The sequence below is a fragment of the Ruditapes philippinarum genome, unplaced genomic scaffold, assembly GCF_026571515.1.
Source record: "Ruditapes philippinarum isolate M1 unplaced genomic scaffold, ASM2657151v2 ctg7897_1_1_1_1, whole genome shotgun sequence".
NCBI lineage: Eukaryota > Metazoa > Mollusca > Bivalvia > Venerida > Veneridae > Ruditapes > Ruditapes philippinarum.
In genome coordinates this window covers 23,987-43,538 of record NW_026863015.1, presented here as the reverse complement: position 1 = coordinate 43,538, position 19,552 = coordinate 23,987, and the positions used below count along the sequence as shown (strand labels likewise).

Genomic DNA, 19,552 nt, shown 5'->3' with positions numbered 1-19,552 from the left:
CGGACTTACCAGTCTTTTTCCCTTCTTTTTCTAAATAAAAAGGTTCACAAAATGTCGCCCTGGAGAAAGACACTCTAGCATCAAGTATAATGTATCCGACTTGGCCGTCCAGCAATGCCGTTGATGGCGACATAGGTCAGTATGTAGGTGACGGCGCTACATGTGTGGCTACAAAGACGGAACTGAACCCGTACATTATCATTGATCTTGGAGCAGAGTATATACTGACATCCGTCAAGATTTACAAACAAGTAGATGGTAATTTATAGTTTACATTTTGTATATGTATTATATATTACATAGATTAGATTCATAAAAGGTTTATACATAGTTTCCGGTTATACTGGAAAATAGATTAAAGTAGGGAAAAACAGAATACTTAAAGAAAGCCCTGTAGGAGCACATTTGTCTCGGAGCACATTTGTCTCATGAAGTGTGACCGATGTGTTCGAAAACATTCATATTTGCGACAAATTGGAAATGAGACAGATGTGTTCGACACACAATAGAAAGGACACTCGAAGCACATTTGTCTCATATTTTTCCATAAAATTCTTAAAAGGTAATAATTATGCTCATCTGAATATCTCTGTTCTGCATGTCACAATGAAAATTTCTACTAGAAGTGTAGCATCCAGAACCCAAACACATATGCGGCAAGTCTATTCTTATCGTTATTAATTGTGACACGTTATCGTTGGCGTCCGCGCCGAAGCGCGACGCCCCTTATGGAATGAAATCAGATTTTGTGAAAGGACAATTGCAACTTCTCGGGCCTTTTCGTCGATCATAATAGCCGATCATTCCGATTGGTATGAGGGTGTTTGATTATCAAAAATGAAATGTCGCGATATGTACAATGAATTGCGAACTGGAGAATTTCGCAATGCAAACATTCAAATGAAATTATCTTATCCTTCGGGTTTTTTATTAGTACAAAGTGGGTTATTAGGTATTGCTGAACCTATAAATAGAATGATGACTTTAACATTGTGAAAGTCCGAAAATCTATTTATAGAAGTAGTTTTAGTTTAACGAAACGGTCATTCGTGACACGCTATGGTTATAAATAACGAACTGGAGAATTGTGCAGGAAATGAAATGCAAACATATTATGTCTTTCGTCCGGCAATTCATGAATATTATACAATTCTGATAAAAAGCAATTTACCATTGAAAAGTTTATAAGAATATCTGGTCATCAGATGTCTACTACATGTAGTTCATCTTCACTTGCTGTATTTCTTGCTTGGATGCCCTTTGATGCTTTGCATCAAATTTGAATGCTTTTCTTGTTATCAATTGTGATACGTTATTTTCAATGCTTAAAGTTTTATAAATGATTTATGGCACTAGAAATATTCTTAGCAAAAACAAGGTAGTATCTACGGTGGCATAAAGGGGACATAGAATTTTCTTATTTATTACGTGCGCACACGATAGCTTTAACGTGGTCACGCGATACTATTACGTGCGCACGCGATAGTTTTTACGTGCGGATATGTATTCCGCATTGGACCCTGACCGGTATCCTCGCATGAAAAGTTCGACGCCCTACATATGTGTCGAACCTACAGCGGTTAGGGGCAAGTGGTTTTTTTTTTAATCACTCCGCTACGGAAGCCCTTTAATGATCTATGGAAGAAAGTAAGAAGACCATTATATGTATAAAAATCGTCATTTTCCAAGAATTGTGGCTTTCAGATCCGCCATTGCAAAAGCACTTACAAACATGCATGAGTTCCTAAAACAATCCGGGTAATTCCATAATTATATCGGGCCACTCAGAATCGGGCGAGACGCGACATTCCGATGAGATACGAAGCGAGGCACGATATTGTAACACGAGATCTCGCAATGTCGAAAAGTATCCCGTACCACGAGAATTTTCAGAAATGAATAAATTTTTACTTCTTTAGATAGGGCAAGTATGAATTTATTTATATTCAAATAATGATTTCTGAGGAAGTGAGATGCTTGTGACGTGCCATTGTGCCATCGCGCTGTCACCATTGTACTATCGTGAGTATGTTTCAGTGTACGCCTTCAGGTTAATCCAATCAATTTCTTGAATTAGAGATATTATAATTACTAGTTCACTTTAAGTTTTCAGAAAGAAAGCATAAGTAAACCTATTGACGATAACACTTGACATGAGGTAAAACGGCGAACCTCGATTCTAAAAAAGAATATCTGCCGTGGGGAAATATGTGACAAATAATTCATAAAAATGACATGAGACAAATGTGCTTTCTTGTCCCTTAAAACATATGAGACCCTTAAAAATCTTGATCGGAGCACATTTGTCACACAAATGAATTTTTTGGGATAGATATTAGAGGTCTCATTTGTCTCATGCGGGACAAATGCGACCGCATCGGTCTTACGTAAGACAAATGTGCTCCGAGACAAATGTGCTCCTACAAAGCCCAACACGGAAGAATTGAAAATGCTGCAGGCTCGGTTTGATTGAGCCTGTTCATAGACGGTACTGGAAAGTGCAAGTTACCGTCAATGCCCCTTCGCACCGGCTTAATCAGAATTCAACATGTAAACACAAAGATGGTAAAACTAGGGTTTACGTATTTAATGTCATCAAGGTATTACCAGCATTTAAATGTAAGGGCTCAGTAAAATGAATTATGAAGTGTTTTTAAGCGATATGAATCACCCACCATAGTCTTTACATATTCGTGATTTTCCGGCACTTTACGTCATACTTCGAATAAAGTAATCGATGAAGTTCCGTATTGGTTTTATTTTGCTATGTACCTCAATGAAAACGACTTCATTATATTTATTTATTTATTTATTTAATTTATTTATTTATTTATTTATTTATTTATTTTTATTTATTTATTTATTTATTTATTTATTTATTTATTTATTTATTTATTTATTTTAAGATGGAATCGAGTTGAATATTCAGCTTTTACTGATGGAGAAAACTTGGACCAGTTATGGAATTTTTGAAGAGACTAAAAAGCTGCTGAAACCTTATGTTGCCACAAGATTAGTTCGACTACAGGTATCAGAAGAGGTTCCAGTTGTCCTTCGTATATGTGAGATGAAGGTGTTTGCGCTATGCCAGGAAGGGACTCAACTGAGGGGTAATTTTTGTTTTGTGTTTTTTGTTTTGTGTTTTTTGTTGTTGTTTTTCTGTTGTTTTTTTGTGGGTGTTTATCTTTTTTGTTTTTTTTGTTGTTGTTTTTTTTTGTTTGTTTTACGTGACGGGACTGGAAATAATGATGACTATTTCTATAGAATAGTCTCTGTTATTTGGGGAACAACTTATACCCTGCCCTGGTTATGACGTAGGTACTGTATCTACGTCATATCCTTTTAACGCTGGCGTCGAATATTGTAACAAGGAAGAAATGAATTGTTGAAAAAAAATGAAAAAAATCGCTGATCAAAACAACAATCGATAGTAGTATCTTTTAAATATGAATCGATAAGACGTCAGTGATTTTCTGTGTGTCCTATAAGCAGCAATTTTGTTGATATTTTCCACGATTGAAGCGGATTTGTTCTTGATGTCTTTGGTGGGAACATGGAACACTGAATCAAGCAGGATATTATATGGACAGAGAAGTTTTCTTAGTCAATTCAGATTTAGATCTTCAAAATATTGTTGTCGAGAACAGTTTAATTTTAAATTATTTATTTGCATTGTTTTGTGAAATGAACATAAGGTTGTACTTTGTCTAGCTTTACTGTAGTTCTGGCTTCCATAACTTTATATGTCGCTTTTATTTTGACGTTGCGACAGTAAAGTTATGGGTCAACCCTATTTGCAAAGGCTACCAGAATTTGACAGTTCGTGCGCGGTACATAAAAACTTCTTTAAATCACCCTTATTAATCAAATTTGGGTCAAATAAAAATACCAATTGATAAACAAATCAATTTTGAACCAATTCATGTTTTGTTTTTAAATGAAACTTCAATGACTTTGTGTACCCAACTTTTTTTAGAGAAATATGTAGAGAATGTTTACCAATATGGAGTCTGCTTTCAAATGAGATCTCGCGGGACTTCATGTTTTGGAAATTCTAGCATCTATTTTTAGTAACGGACCGTACATTATTTTTAGTAAGTGTATGATTTTTATATAAAAACAAACAAATAATTCATAAATCATCACTTAAAACAATATAAATCCAACATGTTTTTGGTACAATGTCTATTATTGAATAAATACACCGTTATTCATAATTGCAAAGCCATGTTTTCAGTTAAAAATAGCATTTGGGTCACGTGTCACCAAATGTCATGCAAAGGTATCCGAACCTAAATTTTCGCTGGTCACGTGATAATTAGGGCAGCAATGGCGGCGAATTTTATGAAATGTGAACCCGCTGATAAACTTTGAGGCAATACAGGGGGTTTTTTTACTAACAAATTGACACCGATAGTCGGCGTCTTCCCCTCGGTAAATAGCCAAGTTTTTTCCCCCAAAAAATTCTAGTTTTCCTTTAAACTGGATCAGATTTAATAATTACATGGTTTAAAATATTATTTTTCTTCATTTTATGCAGGATAAACCACCAATTGTTGTTCAAAATAACCAAAAACATTGCAGGAAACTGCAAGTACTGTCTCAACATGGAGGCAGCCATTTTTTTCTTGGCTATATCCCGTACTGAACGGTACTATTTCTGGAAATCAGTTGCTATCAAAATATTGTCATTTTCTTGGTTATTTTTAGTAAAGTAATATATTTTGTACTTCTTATTATGAAAATGACTTATATGGAGCTAAAATGTGTCACAGATACACTATTATACCTATACTGTATTAACTTTCATACAAAAATAGAAGTATAAAAACCATTCACCACCATACATATTAAGAAAATATGTTATACTGCAAAGAATATTTTGCATGATGATAAAGTTTTTAAGGGGAAAAAGATATAGTTGTAACTCTCTACTATGTAGTTAAGTATATAGTATAAATAACGTCATAATAAAGTTTCCCCAAATTGACTTTTTTCGTATATTTTTTCCCCTCCCTACCAGCGTCCAGCGTCTTCCCCTTTTCCTAAAAAAAACCCCTGCAATATTTCATCAATCTAACTTTCTGTGGTAAAAAGTATAGACTGAAGGGTCCCAAATATATCTAACTACCTGTATTAAAATAGCTTTTGTCCAGATCACGCAAATTTACTGAATTACAGCATGACATAAAAATGTCACGGTTCTGGTTGACTTTCGATACGGGGTTGGCTTCAGCGAACAGGTCTAGCAATACTATAAAACCTGTTCGCTGAAGTATCTTTAGCTAGCTTTACTGTATCGTAAATTGACAATTCTATTATGACGATCCATGGATCTACTCTCACCCGCGGCTATTCATTTAGATGTATTTCTGTATCTCGCTATGATAAATCATTCGCTGTGTGGTAACGATGATGATTGTAATGAAAACCTTTAAAAAAAGAAATGATGGAGGGTTCATCTAGCTAGGTGCACTTTGCTATTTTCAATGGCGTTAAGAATGGTGGAAGCAAGAAATTTTTGTTAACTTGTGCCAATTGTCCTGAATTCGGAAAATAATGTGTCTATAAGTCTAGTCCTATAAATATGACGTCGCTTTGAGATATTTTTGCTTCTGGGCAAAGCAACGTCATATCGAAATTGCTCAAAAACCCATAGCATGTTCCGCCAGAAAATCGGGCGGAACGAAAAACAATGAAGACAGCGTGTATTTACATAAGTTTTGACCTATTTATGAACAAAACTAAAAAATAAATACCTTTTGTCAAAATAATTAAACTGTCACATCCGAAAAATCATGATTAAATCCTCTCATGTATTTCAATTCTTTTTACAGCCGATAAACAAATGGCGGCCATAAAGTGCGCGAAATCTGATTGGCTAATTCAAATGCAAGCGTTTAACTGAGTCAGAACAATCTAACGGAATATTTTTTTAACGAAATAATTGCCCATGCACCGTCAGTGTGTTCGAATATATTTTTCCGTTCAAAAATTTGGAATCAATCTGTAAAGCACCTTGCTTAACCAGTATGGCTGATAGACAAAAATAGATTGATGTTTATATTTTATTTTAAATTGATAAGTACATTGTTTGAGAGTTTTTGTGTATGATTGAGCATGAAATTGAAAGAAAAGAAGATAAGCTTTTGAATAAAGCTTGAAAGGCAAGACAAAAGACATTTTTTGAATTTTTTATGATGCTATGCGTTTTTGAGCAATACCTATTAGACGTCAGGCTTGACCGACATAAACTATAACAAGCCTGTAACGTCTAATATATTGGACTACTATAAGTCTAACACGTTCATAATAAATCAGTTATTATTAATCAGTTTTAAAACATATTTTATTTGCTTTTTAATCTTCAAAATAGATCTATAATTTTCTTTTTGCTGGACGAAATTGGAAGAATGTGATTAAAGACAATAGACTACTGGTCTGTATGGGAAATGTGGAAATAAATGCCATGGTGATCAGCAGCGTCTTGTGATGACTCCTGACATTTGATGAATTGTTGTATGAGATAAATTGGTGACTGATGTTAGTAGAGCTAGTAGTTTAGTTCCTTACAGTATTAGGTGAGGTATTTCCTGTTTAAATGTTTATTTTATACATTATTTTACAATGTGGAACCTAGGTTTAGATCTACATGTTGAACAAAATAATTATTCAGTTATATTTCAGTATTTGTTATCATAGATGTGAATACATTGCCTTATTTTAGGGCCTGTTGTTTTTATGGTAAAATTAAGTATTCATAATTAGCAAATTATGTTGGATAAGTAGGGGTTAAAGTCACATTAATTAGAAATTGATAAATTAATAATGCACCAATAATTAAAAGATACAGACTTCAATGCAACATCAGTCACATGATTAAGATATTAGATAATAATAATTACAGTGTTCGAAATTAGCAGTAGTCCGATAGCCTCTGACTTCTAAATTTCTCCTTGGGCTACCAACTTTTTACAGTTACAAGCCCGACCAGACTACTGTATTTTCAGAGGCACTATAAACAACTGTTTTGAACAAATGAATTGTGCTAGTGAAATGTCTTTTGGGCTAGTGAATATTCAAATCTGGTAGTCCGACCGGCCTAGTGGATTTAAATCCGAATTTCTTACACTGTAATTATAGTAAATTAATAAACATTATATAAAAATAAAATAATAACAATAAATTAATAGTAATAATAATGAATTGATAATAATAATAATAATAATAAAAAAATATTAATGATGATGATAATAATAATAATAATAATAAATTAATAAAAATAATAATGAATTGATAATAGTAATAATAATAATAATGATGATGTGATCTAATGATAATAATAAGATAATCATGAATTCATAATTATAATAAAAATAATAATAAATTATTAATAATAATAAATTAATAATAATAATAATTTTAAATATTTGTCTTTGTTTGACTATGTTGTTTATAATTCATGGTGTAGGCTACATTATAGTACAGATTTATAACAAATTATATTTGTCACACAATTTATTGCAATTTTAAGTTGACAAGTTGTAGTTCACTTGTAAAATTTATTTTCCATTGTACCTTTTATTTACTTTACACAACCTAAAAAGATAAATATTTTAATATAATAAATGAATAGCTTATTTATTAAATTATTATGAACCTCTTTTAATGATTTAGACATAGTGAACACCATCCAAATATAAAACTTTAAATTTGAAAGTATATCATTTATTTTTTATTTTTTCTTATAGTTTGACCATAGATCTACACATAATTAAACTTAAAACTTTAATTTAGAGGTTAAAAGTTTTCCATTTCTTTAGGTTTTCTTATAATCTTATGCTATATGATAGGTACTCATTCCCATAAACTAGTAATGAAAGTGAACACGCTTCTTAAATTTTAGTGTTAAACACTGTTGATAATATTTACACAAAATCATGCATTCAACGTTTAACTTTTATTTCAAAGAAAAATCATTCAAGACAGTTTTCTCTTGGCATTAGTATAATACCCAACTTTGGTTGAATTGCAAGACCAATTTTTATGTAAACTCATATAGGTTATGACGTTTGACATTTAAAATGTTAATATAAATCGTCTTACTTTAATTTCGGTGTTGAAACAATATTTCATTGGGAAAAAGTACACCCTATTAATTTCAAAATAACATGGTTATGATATTAAAATGACATTGTGCCTATTTTGTCATGGTCAAGTTATGCTGAATTGACTTTATGTTTCAAATAATTGACTGAAAAAATGTTATTGACCTACAGCTGATATTTTAAAATATTATATTAGTTTTATGATAAAATATACGTGTGCCTAAAATTTAAAAAGACTGTCCCAAACTTATATAAATTAAACATTTTGGGTAATTTCCAATTGCATTAATTTATCGTTCATAAATGGAAAGTACATTATAAAATTGAAAGGAATTATTGCAAGATGTAAACTTATTTGACTTTCACCTGTTCACTCATTATAATTAAAGCCTTGGGTGGGCATTATGCATTATGTCAAAAATATCTATTACATACTGTTTACATTCTATTTGATTAGTGTCAATTAAATCATTTAATGTACAAATATTTTCATAATTTTGTAATAAATTATTATGCACTTCAGAGTCCATACCATATTTATATAATTTTTGTTCTTAAAATGATTGCCTTTTATCTTCATGGTAATAAACTTTGTCGTTTTCTGTCTGGATTATTTTATTAACAATAAACATAATAAGGCACATAAAAACACTAACTTTACAATGTTTAAATAAAATGATGCAAATACTTTGGCAATGTTCTAAGGTTTCACTTTGTTCAAAATCTTAAATTACCATATTCTTAAGCTATTTTTTTCAGCAGCTACTTAATTTGATAATCAAAAATATCTTGGCTGATAATCAGCAAATGCTTTCTGTATTGCAGATAGATTAATGAATGCGGCTTTCAATTAAAATAAAATGTAAATACATTAGTACTATTATATAATATAATCAATGTTTATTTAAGTCTATTAATTGGTTGAATTGACTAATAACCAATACAGAATCAAACAACTTTTAACTGACAGTATAGCTGGATGCTGCAAACTGACCAGTGAAAGAATATTTTGTGAAATTGCTTATAACACTGGCAGTAGAATTTATGTCCAACAAAAAGCTTAAACCATTATTCTTGAAGTTTGGGAATTTAGTATGTTTTTGGCCAATAAAGACATTTTATTAGTAAATATTCCATGAAATCTATTATTAATTGTTTCAAATCTTTTTACAGCTCAGTTAAGTATATTAGTATAAGTACCTATTTTGAATAAACGCTTCACATGTAGTTGTAAGAAAGACAGTCCAGGACTGACCAGGATGGGTGGTGTGAAAAATATAGCTCGAACCTATGTACAATTGTGGCAACCTATGTACAATTGTGGGGTAAAAAATTAGGACAATTTCTAACACGTTAATATTGCATGCTATTCTAATGACAATAGGTGCTAAGCATCCTAAATGTAATACCAGTGTTCTGCCTTGTCGACGATATGATGCATTGAATTGTTGCTAGTTTTCTTTACCGCATGGAGTGTAATAGTTTACATCATGCGATTTAAAAACAAATGGAAACCTGATTAATGTAACATTATTAAACATGTTGGTTGAATTGAAAGGATTCGAACCCATGGAGTGCAATTGGAAATATCTGCTCTCAGAGTCATACAGGTCTCACGATCTTGATGGTCACTATTGTATTGGGCATATGTTTTCGGCGCGTTGGTTGGTGGCTGCCCCCGGGGGACCCTCGCCCACTTTGCGGCCCTCCAACCTTTCAGGACCATAATATTGAAAATTGATTAAAAAAAAAAACGTTGGGGTTATGGAGTTCAATTATTATTAAGATGAGTGCTGAAAAATGTGCAGCGAGTTGCATACTTTTACTAAATATGACGTATATATTAATCAATTTTTTATTTTTTGTGGGAAATGAAGGTTATTGAATTAAAAGCATATACCAAATATTAAAACATGTTTCAAATGAAAAATACTGCATTTTACATGGTTTTGGGGGGTGGGAGGGTTGTGGGGTGGGTGGCCGATCAGCGCGCCGAACACCTATGGCATAGAGTGGTTCAGGAAATGTATATTTGAAAAGTTGATGTGTTGATGCATAATTTATAGTTCAGTTGATTGAATGCACTTATTGTATACATGTATCTAGCACATATTTGAAGCAGTTTGAACGTTATTGCTAAATTAATATCTCGAAAAAATGCACCGTCAAATGTATATACATTTAGCTAGCACATATTTGGAGCAGTTTAAATTGAATGCTTTTGCTAAATTCATGTCAGGAGAAATGACACTGAACTCGAGATCTTGGTGGTTACTACCCAAATTATTGTGTTTCAGATAGTGTCATATTTGATTTATGAGCGCTAGTATATGCATATTTGTTGGAATGCTGCTTTATTTGCTAAGTTGAATTACCTACATGGCAGTGTTGTATTATGAATCATAGAATGGCTGGGCACGACTAATTTTTTTCAAGTATTCAATTCGCCGGAGCCAATAATAGTATGATATTGGCGAAGCCAATATTATATGTTATTGGCGGAGCCTTCGACTGGAAAACGGGAAATCTCCCGTTCACCATCCGAAGTCTAGTGGCGGCCGGCGAATAGACATTTTGTGATACTGGCGATACTGGTTTCTGCTTCCCAGAACCAATTTCGCGCAACAGTGTCAATGCTGTGTTGTTGCTCATATACATTTGTGAAAATTGACTATTTTGTGAATGAAGAATTGAAAGACTAGTATTGCTTTGATCAATTATTTTCTAGAACATACTGTTCCAAAAAGCTATACAGTTTGTTCCATTTGCTTGTTTTGATTTTGTGTCATTTGTTTGTTTTGCTATGGATGCCCTAACAGGGTTTTGTATGCCCGGTATCCAAACCTTTTGGCTTTTATTAATGGAGTCGTGCCCATAAAATGCCAAAGATAAACTAAGACATTACTCAGTGAGATAAATTACATATGCCACTATGTATGACTATAAAATAAAATTAGTTAAAGTATGATATTGTTTTGTTGTTGTCCCAAATAATGATGACTATTTCTATAGAATAGTCTCTGTTATTTGGGGAACAACTTATACCCTGCCCTGGTTATGACGTAGGTACTGTATCTACGTCATATCCTTTTAACGCTGGCGTCGAATATTGTAACAAGGAAGAAATGAATTGTTGAAAAAACCCACCCGCCCTCCTCGGTCAATTATGAGTGTGAAGTGTCAAAGACTTGAGCTTAAATTTAATATTAGTGTCCTGCTTTTTTGTTGTTTCTGTCCTCTTTTGATATGTTTTCAGATTAGCCAACATAAGCGACGTGTTTCAAGACAGCTAGCCCTACTAAATACCACGGAAGAGGTATCTTTTAGGAAAACTGCTTGGGCCAAAACCACCAGCAGAGAGAATTCGACAACGGTGCGACTCCAGAGATGTGTTCTATGAACTTTCAAATACTAGATTTCACATGTTGTGTCTGCTAAATTTGCATTTTGCGGCCGGCGAATAGACATTTTGTGATACTGGCGATACTGGTTTCTGCTTCCCAGAACCAATTTCGCGCAACAGTGTCAATGCTGTGTTGTTGCTCATAAACATTTGTGAAAATTGACTATTTTGTGAATGAAGAATTGAAAGACTAGTATTGCTTTGATCAATTATTTTCTAGAACATACTGTTCCAAAAAGCTAAACAGTTTGTTCCATTTGCTTGTTTTGATTTTGTGTCATTTGTTTGTTTTGCTATGGATGCCCTAACAGGGTTTTGTATGCCCGGTATCCAAACCTTTTGGCTTTTATTAATGGAGTCGTGCCCATAAAATGCCAAAGATAAACTAAGACATTACTCAGTGAGATAAATTACATATGCCACTATGTATGACTATAAAATAAAATTAGTTAAAGTATGATATTGTTTTGTTGTTGTCCCAAATAATTTTTGGAGATTAATGAACCAATGGATGTAGAACTAGACTAGCTGGTGTTCAAACTATCAGATCATTTGCTTACTTCCTTTTTTTTGCAGAATGATTCTAATTGTGAAAATTGATCCGAAATTAAGAAATGCATTGCAACGCTGTTAACTCAAACGTGGCTAAGAATATTATAAGATATACGGTTTATTTTAAATTCATTTCTGAGTATATAACTACATTATCTTTTGGACCTCAGTAGAATCTCTTTTTTATAAAAAGCCAATTGTAAACAATGTAGTTACTTGATTGCAATACAAATTATAAATTACTAATACTCTATTGTCAAAAAGCAACAGCAGTATATAATGGTTCAGGTAAACGGCTATTTAGCATTTATTTACTTTTGAAACTATAACAGCACACCAAAATAGAAATATAATCAAAAGCATTTTCGGGCATAATGGGCCTTTAATATTTTTGTACTTTTATAGTATCCAAAAAGTGACTAATTGGCCAATTACCTGAATTATTTTTTCCATCTGTTCCTCTTTGGCAATAGGTACAGTTATAGTGAATTAATATTTTATAGTTTACATTATGCAACTTTAATAACATTTTTTTATTTATCGCTACTTTCTCCAGGTAACAAACATCTAACGTTCTCTAAGACCATTATCTAAACATTAAAAAAATGCCGTTTGTATGGGGGCTGACTTGTGCCATTCGTGTTTTCGCCCCGCGACCCCGCCTAGCGAAAAGTCGAAAATCAACAAGTTAAAACAAGTAAAATGGTTTCCTGCGGGGAACATTTTTAATGATATAAAGATATTTCATTTAACTATTTTCAACATTATTTGGAGGGGGATAAATAAACGTTTGTATCAGGAATATAGTTGACAATAATAAATCAATATAGAAGAAGGTCTTTGGAAACTGGTGACCGTTGATGACCGGAGAAGGTCGTACATGAAACAATTATTTCTTTTTAAGAAAATGATTAAATAGGCCTACAATTTTATGAATAATTCCGAGCAAAAAAACAACAAAGGAAACACACAAGACTACGCAGAAAATATCTCTATTATGGCAGATGCCACTACGAATATTTTAATTTTGTAGATTTTCAGTATAAACAATTTATTGTTTGTAAAATTTGAGATACATATTAAAGAAACATTAATAATTTTGCAAGCACATCATTCAAGTTTTTCCACCTTTAACGGTAAAATGATTATAGAAAATTAGAAATATCACGTAATAGTTTTTTGTTCTTAATTAGGTGTAATTCTGACTAATTCCCTAGAGGTAAATCCGTAACGTACCGGCAAACGGTATTTAGCCAGGTTTTCGAAAAGGTCAATTAACCAATCATGTACGGTTTACAGATCACATGCCCCTCCATATACCGAAAACAGGTCACGTGCTCCTCCATGCCTCAAAAGTTAAACGCGTACCAATACCCTGCGGTCTCCAGACCGCAGGGAATGATGGGGGCGCAGAGCGAAAACACGCTTATTAGCGATAGATAGGTAGATACTTTTATTTCCTCCTATATTTGAAGAGCTGAACACACGCTAATTAGCGTGGTCGGGGCGCTAATTAGCATGTTTTCGCTCCGCGCCCCGCCGTTTTATTTCCTAAAATCTCGCTCCAAGCCCGGGGCTAAGTTTTCAGGGAAGTTTTTTCTAAAACTTCGCCCCGCACCCTCGCTAATTAGCGATTTTTCGCTCCTCGACCCGCTATTTTAATTTGTTAATTTTCGACATTTCGCTTGGCGGGGTCGCGGGGCGAAATCACGAATGGCACAAATCAGCCACCATACGCTTGCTCTTTTTTAAGAAGTAAAAATTCTTTATTTTTTAGACATAATGTGCCTCTAACAATATTTTTAACACCAGATTCTGAAAAAGTTATACACGACCAATCCAAACCATATATGCAGATGAGATTTTCCTTGTCGAACAAGTACAATGATGTCGTGAAAGAAGAGGCAGCGTTTGTATATTCAGTGAAACAGGAATTGGCCATTTTAACAAACTTCTCAGAAGCCAGCTTTCAAAACATGAAGGTGCAAAAAGGTATATTTCTGATTCAACAAAATATACATGATTTTATTTTATAAATGAAATGATAATAATATTTTTATTAAGAGAAGGTTACACATTAAGAATATACAACAGCAATCATATATATTATATCTCTTAATTCAAATGTGGCCTTCTTAAATAGAAAAAAAACAACAACAACAGAACAGGCATATAGGGACAAAAATATAATGACTTAAAACATTTACTCGTATAATGTGTAATTTTTAGAATAAGATAACTCAATTTGTTTTTTTAACTATTTTATCAAAGTGGTTGGTTTATTCATATACTTTCGACAGACACTCAACTTTATAATTTGATTAAACATATAGCTATATTGAATGATTCATTCATTCATTCATATTAACATCAAGATTTCTTTAAAATGCATATTTCAAATTTTCCGTAATTTCTTTGTAAATATTTATTTTCATTGCAGTGGAACATATTTTCCGAATTTTCACTGGTGTCTTGTCTGACTACTTTCTTCTAAATTTAGCCAATACAAAAATTAAAGAAAATTCTTTCAAATCATTAAGTCAAAATAACGAAAATTATATATTAAACACACAAAATTCAATTTTTACACTTCCATCGTCTCTAATTGTGCCAAATTATTTCTTTTCTCTTTTTCAGCGGTTTAAATGTTATGGAGCAGATACAAAATGTAAACTTTTTAACACTTGACCTTTAAGTGTGACCTTGACCATTGGAAAGCAACCCAATTATTGAGCTCTGCATTTTTTTTTATCAAAAAATCACGCGGGATTAGTTGTGTTCCACCTGCGGATAAATTGGTAACTAAATCGGCGTTTAAACTTAACTAAAATCGGCGTTAAACCTTACTAAATTCGGCGTTTAAACCTTACTTAATTCAATCGGCGTTTGTAGAGATTCTTCATGGTGTTGTGCATGTCGTCTATGACATGTAATTGTAGAAAGATGACAATTTGAAAAGAAAAACCAACACCATACTGTTCAATCATATAGACACCAAAATGACACTTGTCACACATTTAAACGGCACCCAGCGGGACACGGTAAGGGGAGGTGGGAGTTAGATAATTAAAAAATAAACAGGGACAGCGATCCGAATAACTTCTCAATAGATAAAAAATAATAAAAGTACATGATTTTGAATTTTATGTTTTACAGATCCATTACAAGTAGAGTTGGAACTTCATTCGACAGATGGCGATTTAAAGAAGCTGAGTAAAATGTTGGAGACGATAGACATGTTATGTGAACATGGCTTGGAGATGACGACTGAAGATGGCAGTGAACTGACAATAATAGCAGGTAGCTTACAGTATCACGTGATGTATACAGGACATGCAGGTGATTATATGCTTGCTTTACACTATATATAGTCCATCATAAATAAATTATTTATAGCTTAATGATATGTTTAGTTCTGCATTAGCCGGTGCTAGGGGGGACATGGGAGGTAGTTTAAATATGACATATGTAGTTTAAGCTGGCTTGTAAGTTCTTCCAAGAAAATAGTTCATGTTATTTTTCGAGAAAATGTTTCATATATTATTTTCCGATAAAATGTTTCATATATTTTTGTACGAAAAGATATTTCATATATTATTTACCAAGAAGATGTTTCATATATTAATATGCCAAAAAAATATTTCACATATTATTTTCCGAGAAAAAAGTTTCATATAATGTTTTACGAGAAAATGTTGCATATATTATTGTACGGAAAAAAAACATTATATTTTACAAGAAAAGATTTCATATATTATTTCCGAGAAAATGTTTCATATATTATTTTCCAAGAAAATATTTCATAAATGATTTTCCGATATGTTTCATATATTAATTATTGTACTGAAATATTTCAAATATCATTTTCGGAGGTATTATTTCAGATTTTATGTTCCGAGAAAATGCATCATATACATGTATTATTTTCTTCAAGCAAAGGTGGTTGTATATATGATGTTGGCAATATTAGTAAATAAAATCATGATTTTATGTGATTAGTTTATAGGTTTGTCTATAGTGAGTTTTAAATATCCGAAAAAAATCACCTTTGCATCAGTTTTATTTAGGTGTTTAAAAACAGAATATTTAAGACTTGATAATGGAATGAATTTTTCTTTTTTTAACGTTTGACTACGGCATTGAACGTTACTCTTCAATTGAATTTTATTCAGAAGTATTTTGTATTGTTACAGGTGCCTTGCTGTATAGCCCTATGCTTGTTGCAGTCTCCCTGCTTGCCATTGCGATGTCAAATTTGTATTAAACATGGAGTAACTTCTAGGAACTGTAATAAGCTTCAAAAAGACACAGATTATTGAATTTTGGCGAGTTTGTGATCGATGTGGTCTGCTTTTGTTGTGATCCTAATTCAGCTCATATTTGAAAACATATTGGCGTGTACAACATCGGAAACACTTTGTTCTTTAGAATTTCACAATTAAAACGAAACAAGAGAGTCCATATGTTTTCCTTTTGGAGAGAAATGATTTTTGTTTTGTCTGAATAACAATATACTGATGTATTATTATGTGCTTTTTAGAGCTGATCTTTTTACTTTCACTCTTTCTACAATATACTTAATTAAACTTTTCTGAAAAGTTTCGGTTTTGTTTTCAATAAAAGCCTCCAGCATGCTGACTGTCCTAAAGAAGTTTCCCTGCCTGATGTACATGTATAGAGCTACGCTGCATTGATAATGATCTAAATAAATGACTGCTAGGGACTTTGGTCCTTTCATAAGAGGAATATATCCCAGGTCGAGCATTCAACTTCGGTGCCAACTTGCGCATGAAATAATGAGCGAAAGAACAGCTGAGGTCTTTCTTCATTAGAAAAGCTGGAAAGTCGCCTTATGTCCGTAACAATATTTCATATATGGACCTTGTAATTTCAATTCTTTACCCGATACCAATTTTTAAAGATTTAGATAATTCGCTCAAAAGAGTAGCATGTCGGAATTAAAGGAATTGTCGAAAATAACTAAGATCAAAATGATATTATTGTGATTTTTTTATTTCTTTATTGTTAATTAAATTAATTTGACAACCAAAGTGGAAAAACAATAAATAAACAATCCACTCAACAACCACTGTAAAGACAGGAATGCGGGTAGTCCACATCAAAATCGATTCACAATATCAGAAGTCCCTAAAATAAACAATTAAAAATCACAATTCTAATATGCACGTTTGCATTACAGCGTGTGCAAAAACATCCATTTAGTTATACATAACTGAAAATATGTCTTTCACTGAATTCACATTAGAATATAAGTTCGCATTCACAACACAATGGAATACAAGTTTTAGAGTTAAAATTGATTAAATGTTGGTGAACATTAGAAGGCGTTGGTATCACGTTGGTTGTATTTTAAAAACAAAACTTAGCTTTATTTTACGGTATAAAACCGCTATTTAAAGCCATAAGTAGATTCTGCATGTATTGTAACATCCCTGTACATAAAAGTTTCCTTTCGTTCGTAAAAATATGCCTTAATTATTGCGTATTTATAAAAACAACAACAATGTTGAACTTACGTGTTTAAGATTTAGCACCAGTAAGTGCTGCAGCTTTCTCCTTCCTCTCTCTCAAAATATCATCACGAAGTAATTCTGCCATAATTTCTCTTTCCTCGGCTGTGTAAGTTATCTAATAATAATATATAGAAGTCATGTGAACTTCAAGTTTAATAATAAAAAAACAACAGAATATAAATGTTATTTCAAATTCTCTTTCCAAATGATTCAAAATGAAAACAAAAATGAGGTATGAAAAGATGGAAATACATTGTAACTGGAAATAAATAAAGATATTTTGATATCCAACCCGAGTGAATCTAGATATAACAATCATATCTTTCCTCTAAACTGTAAACAATATAATTATATATAATTTTATGTAATTTCTACGCCATATTATTTTATTGTACAATGTATATAACTCGAACATTTAAGTATGTCGAAAAAAACTTAATTTTCAAATTAAGCGTAACAGTTTAATTCTGACAGTTGGAAAAATGTTAAATTATTTTAGTCAATCAATCCATTAAAAAATCAGCCATAAACGGATGGTACCTCAGTGTTGTCCGTGGTTGGTGAGACAGTTCCGTTAAGCCTGTCAGCTAGTCTTGAAGGCATTCTTGTTGGATCCCCTTCCTGGAAATCCACAGTGAATGAAACGCCAGCTGTGCCTAGTTTAGAATCTTCAGCATTTGCTACAATATAAATATTACACTGCATTAACGTTTTTATACGTTAAAAAGTTCAGATGTACTCAAGCTTTTTACAGTTTAAAGGCACATTGTGTCTCTTTTTCTACTTCCTTAGAAAGGGCAATCATGAATTTGATAGTGTTAAATTATGGTTTTAGAGATTGTTAGATGCTTGTTATCTGAAAAAATAGCGATAAATATGAAATTATTTGTCATAAAAGTATAAAGAAATTTGTTATAGGATCAAATCTTTATTGAAAAATTGAATAGATTCTAGTTGTTATTGTTTTCCTATGTTTTGTGTTTGTGTTTCTATATATTGTTTAAAGGCCGCATTTATAATTGTTTTCTACGATTGGACATCTTCATATGTTATCTTCTTTAAATAAAGATATTATAATTATGATTATGATTATGATTATGATTATGGTTATAGTTATAGTTATAGTTATAGTTATAGTCATTGTCATTGTCATTGTCATCGTCATCGTCATCATCATCATCATCATCATTATTATTGATAATAATAATAATAATAATAATAATAATAATGATAATAATAATCACAATCACAATCACAATAACAATAACAATAACAATATCAATAACAATAACAATAATAATAATAATAACAATAATAATAATAATAATAATAATAACAATAACAATAACAATAACAATAATAATAACAATAACAATAATAATAATAATAATAATAATAATAATAATAATAGTAATAGTAATAATAATTATAATAATAAAAACATGAAAATTTTATTCTATATATAATCTTTAAAAGATTACAATTATATAATTAACTTCCGTACCTTCTTCGAGATCTTTGATCATATCTTCTGGAGCTTTACGTGTTGCTCTGCTAGATTTATTTCCGTATTCCGGAGACGGACAAACTGAGTTCCGTTTTGGATTTTTCTTTCCAAGACATGTACCCATTCTTATTTTAATTACAAGTAAGAATTAAATAATAAAATGCTCGCTGAGTTGTTTTTCTTGTCAAAGTAAACTGTGACGTTCTGATCATAGAAACGACGTTGAATATGACGTCATAAACGACGTCTAAAACACGTCACAATGAATCTACGTTTATTTTAGAAATACTTGTTTTTGAATGGTCAACTGTAAATGAGCTTCAGAAAGGCACATAATTATATAATGGACTTTCGTCGGGAAAGCGGACAATGTCTTCTGCTTTTTGTTGTGATCCTCATGTATATCACATCAGCTCATATCTAAGTACATGATGACTTGTACAGGATC

At 31.9% G+C, this 19,552-nt stretch overlaps 2 protein-coding genes across 2 annotated transcripts; one reads left to right on the top strand and one right to left on the bottom strand.

Annotated features, from left to right (window-relative positions):
• Positions 1 to 47: 47 nt before the first annotated feature.
• On the top strand, positions 48 to 16,426 carry LOC132720875 (uncharacterized). The gene is made up of 5 exons (XM_060705102.1): positions 48 to 258; positions 2,907 to 3,110; positions 13,876 to 14,055; positions 15,220 to 15,402; positions 16,257 to 16,426. Exons 1-5 carry the CDS (start codon positions 90 to 92, stop codon positions 16,325 to 16,327), a joined length of 807 nt encoding a protein of 268 aa, XP_060561085.1. The 5' UTR covers positions 48 to 89; the 3' UTR covers positions 16,328 to 16,426.
• A 647-nt stretch (positions 16,427 to 17,073) lies between these two features.
• LOC132720874 (uncharacterized) lies at positions 17,074 to 19,288 on the bottom strand. Its single transcript, XM_060705101.1, has 4 exons — positions 19,102 to 19,288; positions 18,138 to 18,277; positions 17,601 to 17,712; positions 17,074 to 17,211 (listed from the first exon to the last, which is right to left on the bottom strand). The coding sequence occupies exons 1-3, from the start codon at positions 19,226 to 19,228 to the stop codon at positions 17,605 to 17,607; spliced, it is 375 nt and encodes a 124-aa protein (XP_060561084.1). The 5' UTR covers positions 19,229 to 19,288; the 3' UTR covers positions 17,074 to 17,211; positions 17,601 to 17,604.
• Between the last annotated feature and the right edge of the window lie 264 nt (positions 19,289 to 19,552).

Bases quoted from the DNA above. Each gene is read 5' to 3' on its own strand.
- LOC132720875 (XM_060705102.1), top strand. From the start codon at position 90: ATGTATCCGACTTGGCCGTCCAGCAATGCCGTTGATGGCGACATAGGT. The intron at 259-2,906 runs GTAATTTATAGT...ATTTATTTTAAG, and splicing joins GATTTACAAACAAGTAGATG to ATGGAATCGAGTTGAATATT. The intron at 15,403-16,256 runs GTGATTATATGC...GTATTGTTACAG, and splicing joins GATGTATACAGGACATGCAG to GTGCCTTGCTGTATAGCCCT.
- LOC132720874 (XM_060705101.1), bottom strand. From the start codon at position 19,228: ATGGGTACATGTCTTGGAAAGAAAAATCCAAAACGGAACTCAGTTTGT. The intron at 18,278-19,101 runs GTACGGAAGTTA...TTTATATTGTAG, and splicing joins GATCAAAGATCTCGAAGAAG to CAAATGCTGAAGATTCTAAA. The intron at 17,713-18,137 runs GTACCATCCGTT...TATTATTATTAG, and splicing joins CAACCACGGACAACACTGAG to ATAACTTACACAGCCGAGGA.